This window comes from Nannobrachium achirus (assembly GCF_963921795.1).
Source record: "Nannobrachium achirus genome assembly, chromosome: 4".
NCBI lineage: Eukaryota > Metazoa > Chordata > Actinopteri > Myctophiformes > Myctophidae > Nannobrachium > Nannobrachium achirus.
In genome coordinates, this window is record NC_137813.1 from 43,622,886 (window position 1) to 43,642,246 (window position 19,361).

The window sequence follows — 19,361 nt, forward strand, 5'->3', positions numbered from 1 at the left end:
TACAAAACACATAGAAAGCCTGGTGAGGCGGTTACAAACAACACATACATCACCTACTGGACAAGATGCAGCGCCGTCGGCCGGTCCACTCGACCAACAAACGATCTTCAAGCCCTGCTACGGGAGTGGAGAGGAGAAAATATTCCCCCCGGCGGAGTTCTCAATCAGGCGTCCATTGTTCTCGGTTTGAAGAAAAGCAACGCGTCGCGTCCATATAACTTCCATCGGTATGTAACAAAACTGGTGAAAATAGCAGATCTGCAAGCACACAACGCCTCGCATCCAAGCGCGACCATGGAGCCTGATGGGAGGAGGAGTTCTAGGTGTATTATATTCCAGTTGTCACGAAAGGGTCGCGTCCAAACTCCCAGCGGTGTAACAAAAAAAAGTAGTGAAAATAGCAGATCTACAACGCGTCGCGACGATCTTCAAGCCCCCCGGCGGAGTCTTCAGTCAGGCGACCATTATTCTCCGTGGTCTGAAGAAAAGCAACACGTCGCGTCCATACAACTTCCATCGGTATGTAACAAAACTGGTGAAAATAGCAGATCTGCAAGCACACAACGCCTCGCATCCAAGCGCGACCATGGAGCCTGATGGGAGCAGGAGTTCTAGGTGTATTATATTCCAGTTCTCACGAGGGTCGCGTCCAAACTCCCAGCGGTGTAACAAAAAAAAAGTAGTGAAAATAGCAGATCTACAACGCGTCGCGACGAGTGGAATCCAACGAGGAAGACACGCAAACACAACGATCATCATTGTCAGTAAGTGTGTTGTTGTTGTTTCCATCCAAACCTAAACTGTGCTTGCAGCAGCCTGAAGGAAGGAAACGCCCCCGCCTGGAGAAGTATCACCACTGGGCATGTGTGATCGCTGCAGTCTGTTCCGTTCTAAAGCCCGCCTACTGTATCCGGTTATGTAACACTCACATGCATGCAAGAAACGTTTCCGCATCCGGTATAGACCCAGGCCGGATCAGCAACAAGCCTATCAGTTCTCTACCAGGCCAGCTACAGTAGTTAGCGCACATCAACAGCATGAGATAGATTCATTCTTTATTGGCATGAGAAAACATAATGTTTACATCGCCAAAGCAAGTGCCACAAATAAAATAAAAACAGTTGAATGTGTGGAACATATTTACAGTTATACACATAGGCCTTATATAAAGTTATATAAGTTATATTATATAGTTTGATCTGTGTGTGTGCACAGATCAAAATGTGATCTGTGCAAAATAAAACACTTGAATGTTGAATAAAAGATAAAAGCTTATTTCTATTTGTGTGAAGTCAGTAAGACGCCCTAAGGGCAAGAGGTGACCTATTACAGCCCTATTACACTATTCCAGTTATTGCCCTATTACACAATTACACTTATTACACTAGTACACTTATCTGATAAGTGCCTGACGCCATAAATACAAATATCAACTGAGTTATTCACTCGAAAAGCCATCAATCACAAAAAGGTCAATATCTCCAGTTCTTTCAATTATAGCTGGATTTTGGTAAAAAATTGCTATTTTGAGATGGCTACAACTATAGAATAAAAAAGCCTTTTTTATTTTTTTTTATTTTTTTTGTGAGACTAGAGGTTGTCCTCTTTCATTTCAGGTACTGTATGACATTGTCGAGCGAACACAGAATTTAGGGAAAATGTCAATATAAAAAAAATATATAATTTTTTTTATTAAACAAAATGGCAGGAGAGCCATACAGTCAATGTTAAAATGGCGGCCAATGTGTTAATTTGTCATTTTAGAGGTATTAAAAAGCCCTTAAATTGGCACTTTAGAAATGTGAAGATACCCTCTATATACTTAAACTTTTTATAGTTGAGTTGAGAAAACAATGTTGCACATTAAGTTATTCATCTGGGGACCCCCCAAAATAATTGGGGGGTCGTGTGTGATGTGATGACGTCATCAAAAGATAAAGTCGACTTCAACTCAACTTTTTACAGAGTCGGGTCGACTTGCAAAAATCACAAGTCGTTAATGCCCTAGCACAGGGGTTTTCAAAGTGGGTGACGAGGCACCCTGGGGTGCCGCGACGGCAGTCCAGGGGTGCTGCGAGATAATTTGATAATATTTGGAATTTATTTGGACACTTGAAAAAATATTTAGTATCATTTTAAACTTGAAGTAAGAAGTTATTTTCAGTCAGTTCTAACCAAAATGGCTATTATCTCAACGTTTTCCTCGCAACATAATCACTAAAATATCGTCACTGTCGGGCAGAAACCTTGTATCTCCAAGTTTCAAATGTGTACGTCTTTTGGTAAAGCAAAGCCCTGCTTCATCATACAAGACTGTCGCACAAAACTAGTGAAAACAGCCGATCTACATGCACACAACGCCCGTTGTGTGCTTGTAGATCTGCTGTTTTCGCTAGTTTAGTACATTTTACAGATGATAAATACAAAACGAACGGTTTTTGACATACAAGGTTTCCACCCGACAACGACGATAAGCTATAAATATAAGGTGCTGGGAGTGAAAATTATAATGTAGGGGTGCCTCAGATGAAAAAAATATTCATGGGGTGCCCTGAGACAAAAAAGTTTGGGAACCCCTGCCCTAGCACACGGTAACCTTTATCTGCATGCCCCGCGGCCTTCATCAGGGTACAGTGACCCCTACTGCATGCTGGGAATCCTGCTGGGCCAGAGTCCCAGGGAGACGGAGGAGAAGAAAGAGAGGAAGTTTAGCTTCAGGAAGAGAAAGGACAAGCTGGAGAAACGCTCCAGCACCAAGGAGGTTCTGCCTGCCCGCTGTATTCAGGCCACGGAGGTCAAACCAGAGACGCTCAATCCAGTGTGGGATGAACACTTTGTCTTGTAAGTAGTAGCACTATTTTGACTGTAGGGGCTGGGTAATATGGGCGGAATTATACTTGACAATATTTTCACCAAATACCTCGATATTGACTTTGTGATGATAATATTGTATTGTAACAATAATATATCTATATCTATATTATATACTATATGTATATTAGAGAAACAGCACATTCGAGACGCGGAGCACTCGTGGTGCGGCACGGGGCGGAGCAAGCGGTCGCCACAACAACGTACTCCAGGCGGTGCGCCGCTCTATTGTCCACGACACTGCGAGCGGCTACCGAAGCCCCCCTGTATCCACGAAGCCCAAACGAGTTACGAGGCCCCCCTGGGTCCACGAAGCCCCAAGCGGCGCGAAGGCCAGCGGACCTTGGTCCTGCTCTTCGCCCCCGAGCGCCGCAGGCGCGAGTGGCCGCGAAGAGCGGGCCAGGGCCGGCCGCGCGAGTTACGAAGCCGTGGTGAATGCAATCGTTATATTTATGCCCAGGCCGTAAGGCCTGGGCAAGCGCACGTTAAACGCCCTGTCCAAGTGACTACAATGGAGCTAATGGCTAGGCTAGGCTAGGCTAGGCTAGGCTAGGCTAGGCTAGTAAATAAAGAGTAAACACTTCCGGTCTGCGGCGAGTTCAAAGCGTGACGTAACTCTCTTATATACACTCTGGTGAATGGCAGAGCAGTGGCTGACGTCGCCATCTGGTGGTGATTAGTGTGTGGTGAACGTCAAAACGAGTGCTCCTTGACAACTTTTACTGGTTTCTTGAACATACTGTAACATATATATCTATATCTATATATCTATATATATATATATATATATCTATATCATATATATATATATATATATATATATATATATATATATATATATCGACGATTTTTGCAATTTATTTTAAAGTATGAAATAGGCCTTAGAGGGATATTTCACTTTGAAAAATGTTTGGGGTCATTTAACGTCTACTCAGGCTCTTGTGTTCACCCCATACAGTCTTCAAGTTCCTTGATTCAGTATTTACATATTTGATATTCATTTTATCTGCACCTTTCCTATAAACCCATTTTAACTTCAACTCGTTTTGCTCGTTTTTGTTTAATCTATGGAATTTGTATTTTGTACCATTGTGCTCTTGTTTTAGTGACATCGACGACGTCCACAGTGATCTCTTACACCTTGACATATGGTAAGATTATAACACATTAATAAACTCAAAACTCTGTACTGTGGTGACTCAGCTGGACTGAGTCACTGTGAATGGTTAATCTACACCCAAACCTGTGTTTGGATTTAATATTTAAATATGTTTCTTTGATTGTGGATCACTTAGTAACATCCTTCTGAGCCAAATTGGTTTGGTTTGAAGACTCTACCTCACTTATAACAATCCTCATTTGTTCTATCCATTCTCGTTGCCTATTTTTGGATAGATGCTTGTTATAATTGTGACCGAAGGTCTGTCTGTCTGTGCCAGTCAGTCAGTCAGTCAGTCAGTCAGTCAGTCAGTCAGTCAGTCAGTCAGTCAGTACACATTTTTACAGTCTATTGGTTCCCTTATGCTGTATGATTGATAACCTCTATTTTGTCCTTCATTCCTCAGGGATCATGACGATGATGTCTCTGTGGCCGAGGCCTGCAAAAAACTCAATGAGATCAGTGGACTTCGAGGAATGGGCAGGTAAAAACTACAGTATCATGTAATCCATCTTTTGCATTAACCACTTAAACCAAGAAGGTTATATATTATATTTATTCATATTTAATGCGACTGCCTAGTCTTCCTCTCAAACACATTAATTAGTCTACCTAATTGTCTCCGACAATTTCCAGGGCAAAACATCCCTCATAAAAAATTGAAGGGCCAACAAAACAGCAACATCTAATACACTTTCCACGTTCCTGAAGGGAAGTTGCTAAGAGAGAACAGCTTTTCCATCTGCTACCTGATTTATCTGAAGAACTTTGAATCACAGCCTTAAAATAAAGTTTACTCTCTTATTCTTCTACTCTAATTACACACTATCCACGTAACTCTTAATTCTCAAGACCTAAATATGATAAATTATAAAGAATTGAGCAACTCAAAGACTTTTAAACCAGCATTTTTAAATGAATAGAGAATTAGTTGTAGGACGGATTGGGAAAGTCTTTAATCCCTATCTAAACCCATATACAGTACTGTATGCTTAGTTGACCGAGGTCCCCCAGAGCTCTATACTTTTCGTCTGCAACAGGGGGTCCGGGACCCCTAGGAGGTACTCAGGGATACTGCCAAAATCTTTGTGTGGGAACCCTTGCATCCCTATTCTGGGGGCACATTAGCTGAAAATAGCAGATCTACAAGCTACGAGCTTGTCAGCCTCTAAATAATCAGCCATGCTAAAAGTCACGTTTACAAAGTATTGAGAGTTTAAGTGGTAAATATTTGAAAACACACATTTAACATGAAAAACCTACAAAAACCTACATGCTCCCTTGTAGATCGACAATTTTTGACAAATGTTCACCCGCAAAATAGGGACGCCAGGTTTCATGTAACTCAGAATGAAACGTTTGCCCTGTTCGTCCATTGGTTTATTTGTGTAGGTATTTTAAGCAGATAGCGAAATCCGTGCGGTCCAATGGATCTGCCTCATCGGGATCTGAGGAGAATGCAGATGACTTCCTTGGCTGTATCAACATCCCTCTAAATGTGAGTCTGCGTAATTGAGTTGTACCTCTGAACCTGCGATCCTCAACCTGTGGGCCCCGGCCCACTGATGGGCTGCAGGGATATTGCAAGTGGCCCTTCAAATAATTGGCGAAACACTACGATTTTATTCATGTAACATATAACATACATAATAACTTAAGTATTCGATGGGCTGTTGAATTTTCATGGACATACGGACACACAAAGTCACACGTCACGTATCGTCACTGTCGGGCGCAAACCTCGTACTGTATCTCCAAGTTTCAAATTTGATTTTTTTTTCGCAAAGTAAAGCACTGCTTCATCATATGGCCATCGCACAAAAGTAGTGAAAACAGCTGATCTACAAGCACACAATGCCTCGCACCGCGAGGTGCTGTGTGCTTGTAGATCAGCTGTTTTCACTAGTTTAAATCATTTTAAAAATGATTTAAACTAGTAAATACAAAACAAACGGTTTTAGACGTACAAGGTTTCCACCCGACAACGACGATATATTGAAGCGGCTAGCACCGCTCAAAAAAGTGACAAGAAACTGAAAAGTTGTTTTTTCCAGAGGCCGTTGAATAGTCACTGGTGTTAATTAGAAGATCATTGTGGGTTTTATTTTCTAATTGATTGAATTGATTAGTTTGATTTACTGTTGCAGGCTTGCAGCTCTAAATGCTATTTGGATAGATTGTGAAGCAGCCAGAGGCGTCAGAGCCTCTTAGAGAGTGGGGGGGTTGACATGGGGGGGGGTCGCGCGCGTGCACGTCTCGTGCGCGCACAGCGCGCGCGCGAAAAATGGCGTTTTTTCGCGGATTTGATCGCGTTTTATTCGGGTTTCCGCAGTTTATTTCTTTGCAAGCTGTATACCATTTTAAAGCTAAGATTCTTGTGATTCCGAATCCGCAAACCATTTGATTATAGCACCGAAACTCACGCCGCAAACAACGCAGAAGTCCGACATAAACAATAAAGGTTTCCGCAGTTTATTTTTTTGCTAAACAATCGGGAACGGCACACTACACTTTCCCTTTGCCTCTCTCCACAAGCACCAGCCAGCAAGATAGTCTATATAGTTATAGTAGATGGACTTCTTGGTACCAACACTCCAACAGACAGACAACACCAGTATCATATAATCATTCAGTTCCAAAAGCTTTTCAGTTAATCTACATAATTTTACACCACTGTCTACTACTACAGCAACTTGCACGCATCGATCCAGACCCCAGTGTTAGGAAACAGTGGTTCTGGTTCACGTAGCCACTAGCCCACAACACTGCAACAGTGTACATTAGCCAGCAGGCAGCATAGCATTAGCATCCATTCCATCATCATTACTCTGACTCACCAAGTCTTGAGTTAGGATGAGAGGAGCAGAGGACGATGTTTAATGCCTTTATAGCCTACATGGTCTTGTCTTGATGTTATTCCTTTATGCCTGTAGTGTGTTGTTCATTTCACCATGAGTCTACGGAAGACAGAGAGGTAAAGGGACTTCCTATGAAAGCCATTTCCTCTCTGCACAGAAGCGTATTTCAAAACAAGAGTCTTTATTTTATTTTTTTCATATACAATCGATCATTCAACATGTTTATTTTGAAATTGTCCTGGAAATATAAGTAGCCATAGCCCCTACTACGCGTTTGCAGCGCAGGGGAGGGAAAAAATAAAAAAAAGCACCCCGGCCGGCCAAAAAGGTGAGGGGGATGAGATCACGGTTTTATGAAAGTGGGGGTGTCCCGTCGTACTCACAATGAATGGGCGTGACGCGCCTGGAAGCAGCCCCCAGGTAGACTGTCAAAACCAGGGAAGCTTTTCTCGATTGCTCTAAAGACCCATTTTGTGCTCATACTGTCATACAGTATGACCATGTTGTTGCTCAATGAAGCCTAACTGAGCTGTTCTGCTGTGCTGGGTCCTTGCAGGAGATCCCGGTGGGAGGCTATGACAAGTGGTTTAAGCTGGAGCCCAGATCCAGCGCATCCAAAGTACAAGGAGAATGCCACCTGATCATCAAAGTCTTCACCAGCCAGGTTTGTACTGTATCACTGTGCTTCAAATGCAGTACACCACTGCTTCTCAACCTGTGGGTTGGGACCCAGGGGGGTTCCCAAATTATTTTGGGGCGTCCCCAGATGATTAACTTCATGTGCATTGCTTTCTCGTTCAACAGTAAACGACGAACCAACATAAAGTTTAAATGTATATGCACGTTTTTAAAGTGACATTTTAAGGACTTTTTAATACCTCTAAAATGACAAATTAAACATTGCCCAAATATTAGAGGCAGAAATTGTGACCATAGCCGATCTACATGCTCACAACGCCACGCGTAGAACCGTGTTATACAAAATGTAATGCCTCATCTCTTATTGCTCGTCAGGATGGGGGGGTCCCCAGTTAAAATATGATTATTTCGGGGGTCTCGGCCTGAAAAGGTTGAGAACCACTGCAGTACACTACTGGTTCTCATTGTCCGGGCACCCCCTTGAGGGAGTTCCAGGGGGTCACCATCAAAATGAGGAACATGCAGTTTATGTGATGCCTTGTGAGCTTGTAGATCAGCTATGTAAAAAACATGCCTGGGAAAGATCTATGTTTTCGTCCATGTCTTACCCCTTATCCCTAGACTTCTTTGCCTATTTTAAAGATTTGTTTTTGGGGCTTTTTTTAAGCCTTTATTTGATAGGACACAGTAGACTGACAGGAAATGGGGAGAGAGATGGGTAATGACATGTGGCAAAGGTCGTCTGGATCGGGAATCGAACCGGTGACACCAGCAGGCATCATAGCCTAGTATGTGGTATGCGCCTAGACCACAAGGCCAGCGGGCCTCATTTAATCCTTCCTTTATCTCTGAAAGTGTACACATGTACACTTACAGTAAATGTACACTTGCACATACAGTAACGTAAATCTGTACTCTTCTTTACAAATGCATGAATGAACAGAGAGCATTTTACAGTATATGATAGTCCTGTTAACATATTGACATTATTCAATTGGATTTTTTTTCTCTCCTCCAGAGAGACACAGCCTTGACCAAGAGAGACTCGACGGTGTCCATTCACAGGAAACTGTTGAGTCAGATTCTGGAGTATGAGCATGCTTGTGTTCAGGTGAGGCTCCACCTTACTGTCCTCTTATAGAACATGAATATCACTGGTTACTAGGGCTGTCACCATTATGACATTTTACATGACGATTAATTGTCACTCAAATAATTGCGATTAACAATTTATTTGTGTTTTTTCTCGTTGGCAATTACATTTCTGTGTGGCTTTTAGGCTTTGAAGTTGCACATGGGAGACATGACACATAACCTAAATATACAAAGAAATGACTGACATATTTGACAACGTAATACTTAAACAACGATAGTGGAAATATTTCCAAAATGTTTGAAAATATATGAACATTTTTCAACATGAAAACGATTATGACGATTTCGACAAAATATTTGCGATTATGTCAAATAATTGCAATTAGATGATTATGTATTAATTGTGACAGGCCTATGCTCTTATAGAAAATGAACATCACTGGTTACCTGTGTAAATGCTACAGTATAAACCACCGGCTTATTGCAGAGGGAGCCTTATAATTGGAACGGGCAGGTTGGTCCTCTGGCGTGGACTGTGCTTTCCCATCATGCCGTGCAAACTGATCTCTCACCCCTGCAGCAGGCAATTACGTGAGTAAAGGACGGAAAGAAAAGATCAAATTTACTGCACAAATATTATATAATTGTATATTACAATCTATGACAATATATAACGCCAACGTATTGTTATCAGGAGAGGCCCGTCATGTTTAAATGTGTTTTGCACAGAGGTGGAAAGTAACTAAGTACATTTACTTAAGTATTCTACTTACAGTACTGTTTTGGGGTATTTGTACTTTACTGGAGTATGTCCCATGTTCAATACTTTTACTTCTACTCCACTACATCTCAGAGGCAAATATTGTACTTTTACTCCACTACAATGATTTGCAAACTTTAGTAACGAATTACTTTTTTGTTTTGGATTATTATTACAAAACATACCTTAACCACTTCAGCCCTATACAATTAGCCGACCTACAAGCTCACGATGTGGCACGATGCAACGCATCGTGGGCTTGTAGATCTGCCATTTTCAAAAGATTTTTATACAATCTATACATTTGAAAAGTTGTGAAATGGGACATTCTGCATAACGAGCACTTTCCACTTTTGTACTTTAAATATATTTTGATCCCAATATCTTTATACCTTTACTCAAGTAAATTTTGAATTCTGAACTTTTACTTCTAAGGGTGCCCTCACACCAAAATACCTATGAGAGTGGAATCCGCGTTCCGCCAATGCATTTCAATGAGAGTGAAGCGGTTTCATGCCAGCAGAGGATTTCTGCAAAAAATGCTCCCTTATCATTGAAATGCATTGGCGGAACGCGGATTCCACTCTCATAGGCTTTTTGGTGTGAGGGCACCCTAACAGAGCATTTCGTCACTGTCGGGCAGAAACCTCGTATCTCCAAGTTTCAAATGTGTACGTCTTTTGGTAAAGCAAAGCCCTGCTTCATCATACAAGACTGTCGCACAAAACTAGCGAAAACAGCCGATCCACAAGCACACAACGCCTCGCAAGCACACTGCGAAGCGTTGTGTGCTTGTAGATCTGCTGTTTTCACTAGTTTAATACATTTTATATATGATAAATACAAAACGAACGGTTTTGGACATACAAGGTTTCCACCCGACAACGACGATTTCTTACATTGCCGTATTGATACCTTTTAAGTAAAAAAAAGTGACTACATTTTCCCACCCCTGGTTCTTGTGCAGTCGTTGGCAGTGCTACAGCAGCCACCATCGCAGCCAGAGGCTGTGCTACTCCCTGCTGCTGCGCCTGCTGAGGACCATGGATGCAGAGTGGGATCCTCCGTCTGTCAGGGGAGACCTGGTAGGTGGTGCTGTTGCCCGTGGACTCTCCTATAAGAGGAAACAGGGGCGTCACACCAAATTCTGGGCCCTGGGTACAAGGATTCACTGCGAATGTTAACGATTGAAAAATAGCAGATATACAAGCTCACAGCGCGGCACCGAGTGCCGCGCTGCAAGCTTGTAGATCTGCTATTTTTTGAAAAATTGTCAAAATGTGTGCAAGAAACATATGTTTCCATATCAGTGATGCTCAATCTTTTTCATGTGAAGGACCCCCAAAATGATATGTATTTGGCCATGGAACCCCATCTCAAAATATTTAGTTCCAGGGACCCCCCAGAAGCAAGATTTTAGTTACAAATGTTCGCTTAAAAAAAAAACATATTCAAAGATTTGCAGACATTTTTACGACTTTTCAAAAATAGCAGATCTACAAGTCTCGCAGCACGGCACTCGGTGCTGCGCTGTGAGCTTGTATATCTGCTAGTTTTCAATAGCTAAAGTTACTAGGGCCCCTCCACCTTGGGCCCTAGTAACTCAGTCCCACTCCCCCCCCCCCCCCCCCCCCCCCCCTTGTGACGCCCCTGAGAGGAAACATCCAGGCATTAAAGAAAAAAATCTAAAAGAAATGTCATTTTCTGTTTTGGTTATAGGCCCGTCCCAATTTGTGATTTGTGAAATGGCGTGAAAGGACTCCCCCACACTGGCGCTGTGTTTCCTAACCAATTAACACAATATGTAGAATAGGATGTTATTATCATTCTAAAGACACAAACAGATAAAAAAAGTTATCTTTCTCCATTCAAGGGGATGGTAAGATACTGATAAAAAAAAATATCTGTCACAGATATCTTTTATCTGTATCTTACCATCTACTTGAATGGAGAAAGATATATTTGGGCCTTAATTCTATGATCTTGCTGTTCTACATACAGATTAAGATTGAGGATTTAACCTTAGCTTTTATGAAATATCTGCAAACCATTTGGATTTAATAGAAGATGCTTCTGAACATGTGTTCCATTGCAAATTTGACCCTCTTATAAACATCTATAATCTCATAGAAATGGAGCGACCGAGATCTTTTAATCCATGAACATTGTTCATCCTCCAGACTAACAGCTCACCCATCATAGCTCAGCTCTTCACTGGCATTCATCAAGGTTTTTGGTCCGACCAAAAATGTCTCTCAGCCTGTGTAACCTCAAGCTATAACCCAGTGGTTCTCAACCTGTGGGTCGGGACCCCCAGGTTGGGGTCCCCAAATTATTTTTGGGGGGGGTCCCCAGATGATTAGCTTAATGTGCAACTTTTTTTTTTTTACTTTTTTTTTGGGCTTTTTGCCTTTATTGACCAAGGGAGGTCCAGTAGACTGACAGGAAATGGGGAGAGAGACGGGGAGTGACACGCAGCAAACGTCGTCCGGATGTGGAATCGAACCGGCGACGCCGCGGCAACCATGCCTATGTGGCAGTGCCTATGTGGTATGCGCCTTGACCAGTAGGCCACCGGACGCCCCTTAATGTGCAACTTCGTTTTCTCACTCAACAGTAAACAAACCAATATAAAGTTTAAGTGTATAGAGGGTATATGCACATTTCTAAAGTGACAATTTAAGGACTTTTTTATACTTCCAAAACAACAAATTGAACATTGGCCAAATTGTCAAATATTAGAGGCAGAAATTGTGAAAATAGCCGATCTACATGCTCACAACGCCTCGCAACGCGAGGCGTTGTGAGCATGTAGATCTGCTATTTTCACAACAGAAACGTATTATACAAAATGTAATGCCTCAACTCTTAGTGCTCGTCAGGGTGGTTGGGGTCCCCAGTTAAAATGTGATTATTTCGGGGGGTTGTACGTGGCCTGAAATTAAGGTTGAGAACCACCGCTATAACCGAGGGCTCCTCCTCCCTCTGTCCAGGAGAGGCAGCTCTCCGACAGTTTCAGGCTGTACACAGAACACTGCCTGAGCCTGATGAAGAACATGCGTCAGGTGTTCCCCTGCACCAGTCCTGCTGCCATTACACGCTACGAGCTCATGCTAAGGTAAAGAACCTCACACCATGTGCCATCATGCCATGCTCTTGTCGATTAGGGATGGGTATCGTTTATTTTATCCGATTCTGATTATGCCAAAAATTCTCGTGGAAAATATGTTCGTCCATTTAACCATTAAAGGTCTTATGACATCAAATGTAATTATTTTTTATTTTGAGTTTTTTTTTTCTGACCTCAATTACACACCAAAAAAAAACCTGAACTTTCAACATTCTGTGGTTTTGCAAAAAAAACACAATGTAAAGTAACAGCGAAGGTGATACACCCTCCCCTGGATGATGATGCGTACGTCCAGAGACAAATGAACTCACCTTTCTGAGCCTAATTATTCAAAAAACGACAGAAAAAACACTGAATGTTGAAAGGTGTAATTGAGGTCAGGAAACATGATAAAAGCCTAAGTATAAACAATAAATGATGTCATAAGACTGAAGTAAATGGTATTTAACATTTACTATCTGAGTATTGATAGTAGTAGGCTACCTGAGATAGAGCCAAAGCTGAAACGTTTTTATTGTCCCTAATAATAATTTCAAACTTTAAATGTAATTTATGCTTTAGTTATAGGAGACATACTGAACCCTGAACTGATTAGGATTTTGTCGATTCAGATTCCTTTTGGATTATGTTCTTACTTGGAACCTAACTTCAATACCCAACCCTATATTGCCAATGCTGTCATACCAGAACAACACATCCTCACTCCCAACTCGTCACATACAGACATTTGATCAGGACCCGTTGGTGTCACGTTTGAATGCATTGTTTACCCCTTTAGCTTCATTTTGTCCAGGTGTAGGGCTAGTTCGATAGACTTACCACAATGTCTGAAATATACTTTGTGGGGGGGTTATGTGCTGTCAATAGTCAGTTGAGAACAAAGCAGTGTTCAATATCAGGTAAAAAACTTTCAGCATTCACAGAAATGTCCTTCAGGTACTTTTAATTAAAGATAGGCACAGGCAAAAGCTACCCATGCGTCTCGGCATAAGCCTAACTCAGTGTGATCATTATTATCAGGCATTATCACACTGAGGAAGGCTTACGCCGAGACGTGTGTGTGGTTCGTCCTTGCCTAAATTGACTTTAAAGTACCTAAAGCACATTTTCTGCGAGTGCTGGCAGTTCTTTTCCTGATATTGAACTCTTTTGAGCCGTGCTCCCGGTAATCAGTGAATCACTTACACTGAGTCGTACTTGCACTGTTTCTACATTGAACAAGTGTTGCCATTAAAAACATTCAAACCAAGTTTAAATGTGAAAAGAAGGCAGGCGCTCATGGCGTCAGGTTGACCAAAGTGAGCGTGTCGGTGTGAAACCAACTTCCTGCCGACTAAGCGGTGTCCATGTTGCTCACTGATAAGAGAATCGGCTATCCTTCCATCAAAGTACTGAAGCCCTGTACTTGAGTCAAAGTATAGATCCTGGTAAAATATTCAACTATAAATGAAAATTGCACTGTCAAATTTGTGTTAAATTTGTGTTAACCCACTTAGGCCTGACCCAAGTTTTCTGAAAAATTTAAAATATTCAAAAAATACAAAAACAAATATGTTGCTACATACTGTACATGTACTGTACACACAAACTTGTTCCCGGCCTGCGAGTTAAAGTACATGCTTTTATTCAAAATATCTTCTACAAGCTCAAATATGTCTCGATGCGATGCATTGAGAGCTTGTAGCTTTAAATAGGGCTTAACAGTACAGTTTCCTTTCCTAGAAATCTAGTGGAGTCAAAAAGGACAACATTTGTACTGTAGTGGAGTGACAGTCATTAGTATCCAAAATACAAATACTGGAGTAAAGTACAGATACCAAGTACAGTAGGCTACTCAAATAAATGGAGTAGTCTTACTGTCCATCATCGGACAGGACATTGTCGGCATCAGCATCCGACACCAAAGGAACCTGCAGTGTTGATTTTGTAGACTAAAACTATGACGAAAAAAGTTTGTCGACTGCGTTTTTTTCACTGACGAAAACTAAATAAAAACAAAATAAAAACTAAGCTGTGATGACTAAAACTAAGACTAAATATATTGACAATTTCGTCAACAAAATAAAAACTAGACTAAAATGTTAGGGAGGGACTAGTGGAGAGCTTGTAGATCGGCTATTTTCAGCACGCGACCAAGTGTAAAATCAGTCATTACGATGCCATCAAGGCCTGCCAAAATACATTTTAGTTGACTAAATCAACTGTAGATGTAGTCGCCTAAAATTAGACTAAAACTAAAACCTTTCAGGTGACTAAATTATGACTAAAACTAAAATACATTTTTATTCAAAAGACCATGACTAAAACTAAATAAAAAAATGCTGTCAAAAACAACACTGGGAACCTGATGACCAATCATGGAAATATGACGAGTTGGAAGTGAGAATGCATTGACCATGCAGAAACATGCTCTCTCTCGACCTCTCTCACCCCCCACGGTAGCAGTAGGAGAAAAAAATAGACCACGTATTCACTCTCTCAGGTCACGTTCTGTGCAGGATTTCTCTGTGGAACTGGACAATTAACTCTCAAATACCTGGAACGCGCCCGAGTCGCGCTAGATTTTAACCACTTTAACCATTATTGTATGCTTTAACCTTAGAAAATAGCAGATATACAAGCTCACAGCGCGGCACCGAGTGCCGCGCTGCGAGCTTGTAGATCTGCTATTTTTGAAAAATCTTGAAAATGTGTGCAAGTCTATGAATATCTTTGACCCGATCTTTGACCCGACTTCTAAATCCTTCCTCTAAATCAGTGGTTCTCAAACTTTTTCATGTCAAGGACCCCCAAAATTACAGGTATTTAGCCACGAACCGCCATCTCAAAATATGTTGTTCCAGGGACCCCCCAGAAGCAAATATTTCATTTACAAATGTTCACTTTTAAATAGATATATTCAAAGACTTGCAAAGAAAAATCATGATTTTTCAAAAATAGCAGATCTACAAGCTCACAGCGCGGCACTCGGTGCCGCGCTGTGAGCTTGTATATTTGCTATTTTTCAATGGTTAAAGTAGTCAATAATCCTAGGCCTAAATGGGTTTTAAGGAACCTGTTCCGCCTCAACGACGGACATTTTTCTAATAAAAGCAGGTATGATTGCTGAAGCTGGTTGTTGCCGTGTCCCTTCTGTGTGGACTGCCCCCCCCCAGGGCACCATCTAACCTTGGAGCAGACCGGATTGGAAGAGTCAATATCCAGTTGGGACTTTTCCAATAAGATTTACAGCTCGGTCCGCAGATTGACACTTGAAGAGAGATCTCATATCGCTCAAAGACACGCGAGCGTGCACATGCACACAAACACATGTACAGTACACGTACACGCATGCACGCCCGCACACACGCACACACGCACGCACGCACGCACGCACGCACACACACACACGCACACCTTTCTCTCATTCCCTAGATACAGTATTCAAATTCATGCAATATACAGTAAATCTTGTCTTGCTGGTTTAAATCTGAGAGGGGTGCTTTTTAAAGAGCCATGGTCCCCATTGCTAAAGCCAAGACACAAGTGTGAAAAAAATGCACTTGAAATACTTGAAAGGGGTATTTGGTCGCCCTTATTTTAGTCAGGAACACTCACGTCAAAGTAGATTTAACCATTTATTGCATAAATGGAATACAGTTCATCTTGGCGTTATATATTAAAGGGCTCCGCGTTCGGAGATGTTCCCTGAATTTTGTGCATGCTTTTTGAGCATGCTAAGCAAAATCAGGGAACGTTAAGCAAGACTAGCCTAGTAAACCAGACTCCAATCAGAAGGCAGGAGGAGCCTGGTTTACGAGGCTAAAGCAAGACCCCCATAGGGATACAATAGCAGAACAACAGCAAAACATTGACACATGACTTAATCAACAGACATGATCACAAGTATAATATTGAGCTTAGCCAGACTGATCAAAGGTGGAGGCTGGGCCAGGAGGCTTCGTATAACCAAGCATAGTAGAGAAAGCGAGCCGTATTTAAACCGAAAAGAGCTGACTGACAGCTGCCTGCAGCTGGGAGGGGGCAAGACTCTTGTGTCCTGCAAAAACTAACGCCGAAGCATTCATAAAGGCCCATAGGCAATGCAAGACGAGGCACATTTTATCAGTAAAGCACATTTCAACAATGCAATGCAGTGTGCTTTACATAAAACATATATTATAAAAGGATATTTGAACAAATGTCCATAAATTCTCAAATAACACTTTTTTTTACTGGGATTTTCTATCTCTCCATGTACATGATAGGGGAATTGGATGCATGCAGACGATGCAGGCATTTAAGAGTGTATGCCCACTTCGAAACGAACTGCATTTGGACATTACCACTGCTGTCAAGGTAAATTAAATAATAATATAATAACCATAATAATATGAAGCACTCTCTGAGTAATTGAGTGGATTTATTTTCATAATTGGATTCATATCTTAATCATGTAATCATTTCAACAGAAGGGAACTGCAGAGTGGTATGAAAGCATAATTGCACAATACAAACCAGAGGAAGGGGTAAGTTTCTTTTCAATAGAACACAATAAAACATGTGTTATATGTTATACTTTAACTCTGAGAGTGTACAAATGGAAACATTCAGTTCCATTTGCACTCTCTCCAAGTTACAGACCTGTGTATGTGTATGTTTGGACCCCCTCAATCAGGGGTGTCGCACCAAATTCTGGGCCCTGGGTACTTTAACTATTGAAAAATAGCAGATATGTAAGCTCACAGCACAGCACCGAGTGCCGTACTGCGAGCTTTAAAAATCGTGAAAAGTATTTGAATATTTCAAATCCTAAGGTTTTTTCTTTTTTTTAAATGGTTCTATGTCAATGGTAGTCAAATTGTTTCATGTCAAGGACCCCCTAAATGATATGTATTGGCCACAGACCCCCCATCTCAAAATATTTAGTTTCAGGGACCCCCCAGAAGCGAAGATTTGAGTCACAAATGTCCGCTTAAAAAATACATATTTTCAAAGATTTGCACACATTTTCCAGACATTTCAAAAATAGCAGATCTACAAGCTCACAGCGCGGCACTCGCTGTGAGCTTGTATATCTGCTATTTTTCAATAGCTAAAGTATAAAATAATTCCAGGCCCCTACACCTTGGGCCCTAGAAACTTAGTCCCACTCCCCCCCCCCCCCCTTGTGACACCCCTGGACCTGTGTATGTTTGGAGCCCCTCAAGGAACGCAGAGGGTCCCTGGACCTCACGTTGCGAATTCTGTTCTGATTAGTCAGTCCAGACGTTCCAAGGTCTGATTTCTGAATAAAGGGCCTCTGTTCTGCCTCTGTTTACTTTACTATGGAGGTGGAATTTCGCAGTCAATACTCTTTGTCAGAATATTGATTTTGTACATAAGCAGCCATGTAATAAGCCAGATGGTGAGCTACAGCGGGGCGGTCATTACTGCAGAATAAACACAGGCAGGGGTTTCGTCTCCGATAATGACCGTCTCGCAGTGGTGGAAAAGGTACAAGTATCAGTACTGCAATATAGAGATACTCTGTTAGGGTGCCCTCACACCAAAATACCTATGAGAGTGGAATCCGCGTTCCTCCAATGCATTTCAATGATAAGGGAGCGTTTTTTGCAGAAATCCTCTGCTGGCATGAAACCGCTTCACTCTCATTGAAATGCATTGGCAGAACGCGGATTCCACTCTCATAGGTACTTTGGTGTGAGGGCACCCTTACAAGTAAAAGTCCGGAATTCAAAATGTACTTGAGTAAAAGTACAAAAGTATTGTACTTGAAGTACCAAAAGTAAAAGTTCTCATTCTGCAGAATGTCCAATTTTTTCAAGTTTTCAAATGAAAAACAAAATGAAAACAGATGCGACACATTGTGTGCTTGTAGATCGGCTATTTTCAAAAGACTGAAATGTTGAAGTGGTTAATGTATCTTTTGTAATAATAAGCAATCTACCAAGTAACCAGTAAGGGTGCCCTCACACCAAAGTACCTTTGAGAGTGGAATCCACGTTCCGCCAATGCATTTCAATGAGAGTGAAGCGGTTTCATGCCAGCAGAGGATTTCTGCAAAAAAACGCTCCCTTCTCATTGAAATGCAACGCGGATTCCACTCTCATAGGTATTTTGGTGTGAGCTAGGGCACCCTAACTCAAGTTTCCAAATAAATGTAGTGGAGTAAAAAAACTATATTTGCCTCTGGGATGTAGTGGAGTAGAAGTAAACGTATTGGAAATTGGAAATACCCCAGTATGGTAAAAAGAATACCTCAAAATTGTGCAGTAATTTGAGTAAATGCACTGAGTTACTTCACACCACTGCCGTCTGGTTGTGTGCTTTGCGTCGCATAATGCAGCCACTTGAAGAGCAGCTGAAGAGGCGGGTTCAGGTGGTGGACGCTGTGTGCGCTGACCTTCAGAGAGCGCACACCATCTACAACAAGCTCTTCTACAGGTGCGCGCCCCAACAACAACACACTTCACTGTACACCATCGATGCATACTTGCACGGCAGGGACGTGCTGGGCCCCTGATTCAGCCCGGGAAAAAGAGTTGGAGAGGCCCTCATTGCGCGCTATAGAGAGAGATCTCTCTCTATAGCGCTGCTGCTACTCAAAGATTTTCCATTTCAGATCATGACAAGTGACAAGCCAGTGGGCCAATTACATGAGTTATATTTCGTCGTTGTCGGGTGGAAACCTTGTATGTCCAAAACCGTTTGTTTTGTATTTATCATTTTAAAAATGATTTAAACTAGTGAAAACAGCCGATATACAAGCACACAAGGGCGTTGTGTGCTTGTAGATCTGCTGTTTTCACTACTTTTGTGCGACGGCCTTGAATGATGAAGCAGGGCTTTGCGAAAAAAAAATTCTGC

At 41.8% G+C, this 19,361-nt stretch overlaps 1 protein-coding gene across 1 annotated transcript in view; it reads left to right on the forward strand.

The window, feature by feature from the left end:
- The window catches only part of baiap3 (BAI1 associated protein 3), a gene marked incomplete at both ends in the record, with an annotated part of 92,104 nt that overhangs the window by 42,163 nt on the left and 30,580 nt on the right, over positions 1–19,361 (forward strand). The window contains 12 exons of the mRNA XM_080723631.1: positions 2,628–2,841; positions 3,978–4,022; positions 4,437–4,514; positions 5,423–5,528; positions 7,445–7,552; positions 8,546–8,638; positions 9,110–9,213; positions 10,350–10,467; positions 12,376–12,500; positions 16,760–16,850; positions 16,964–17,020; positions 18,841–18,938. Coding sequence (XP_080579757.1) covers positions 2,628–2,841; positions 3,978–4,022; positions 4,437–4,514; positions 5,423–5,528; positions 7,445–7,552; positions 8,546–8,638; positions 9,110–9,213; positions 10,350–10,467; positions 12,376–12,500; positions 16,760–16,850; positions 16,964–17,020; positions 18,841–18,938 — 1,237 coding nt within the window. The remainder of the gene's footprint in view (positions 1–2,627; positions 2,842–3,977; positions 4,023–4,436; positions 4,515–5,422; positions 5,529–7,444; positions 7,553–8,545; positions 8,639–9,109; positions 9,214–10,349; positions 10,468–12,375; positions 12,501–16,759; positions 16,851–16,963; positions 17,021–18,840; positions 18,939–19,361) is intronic.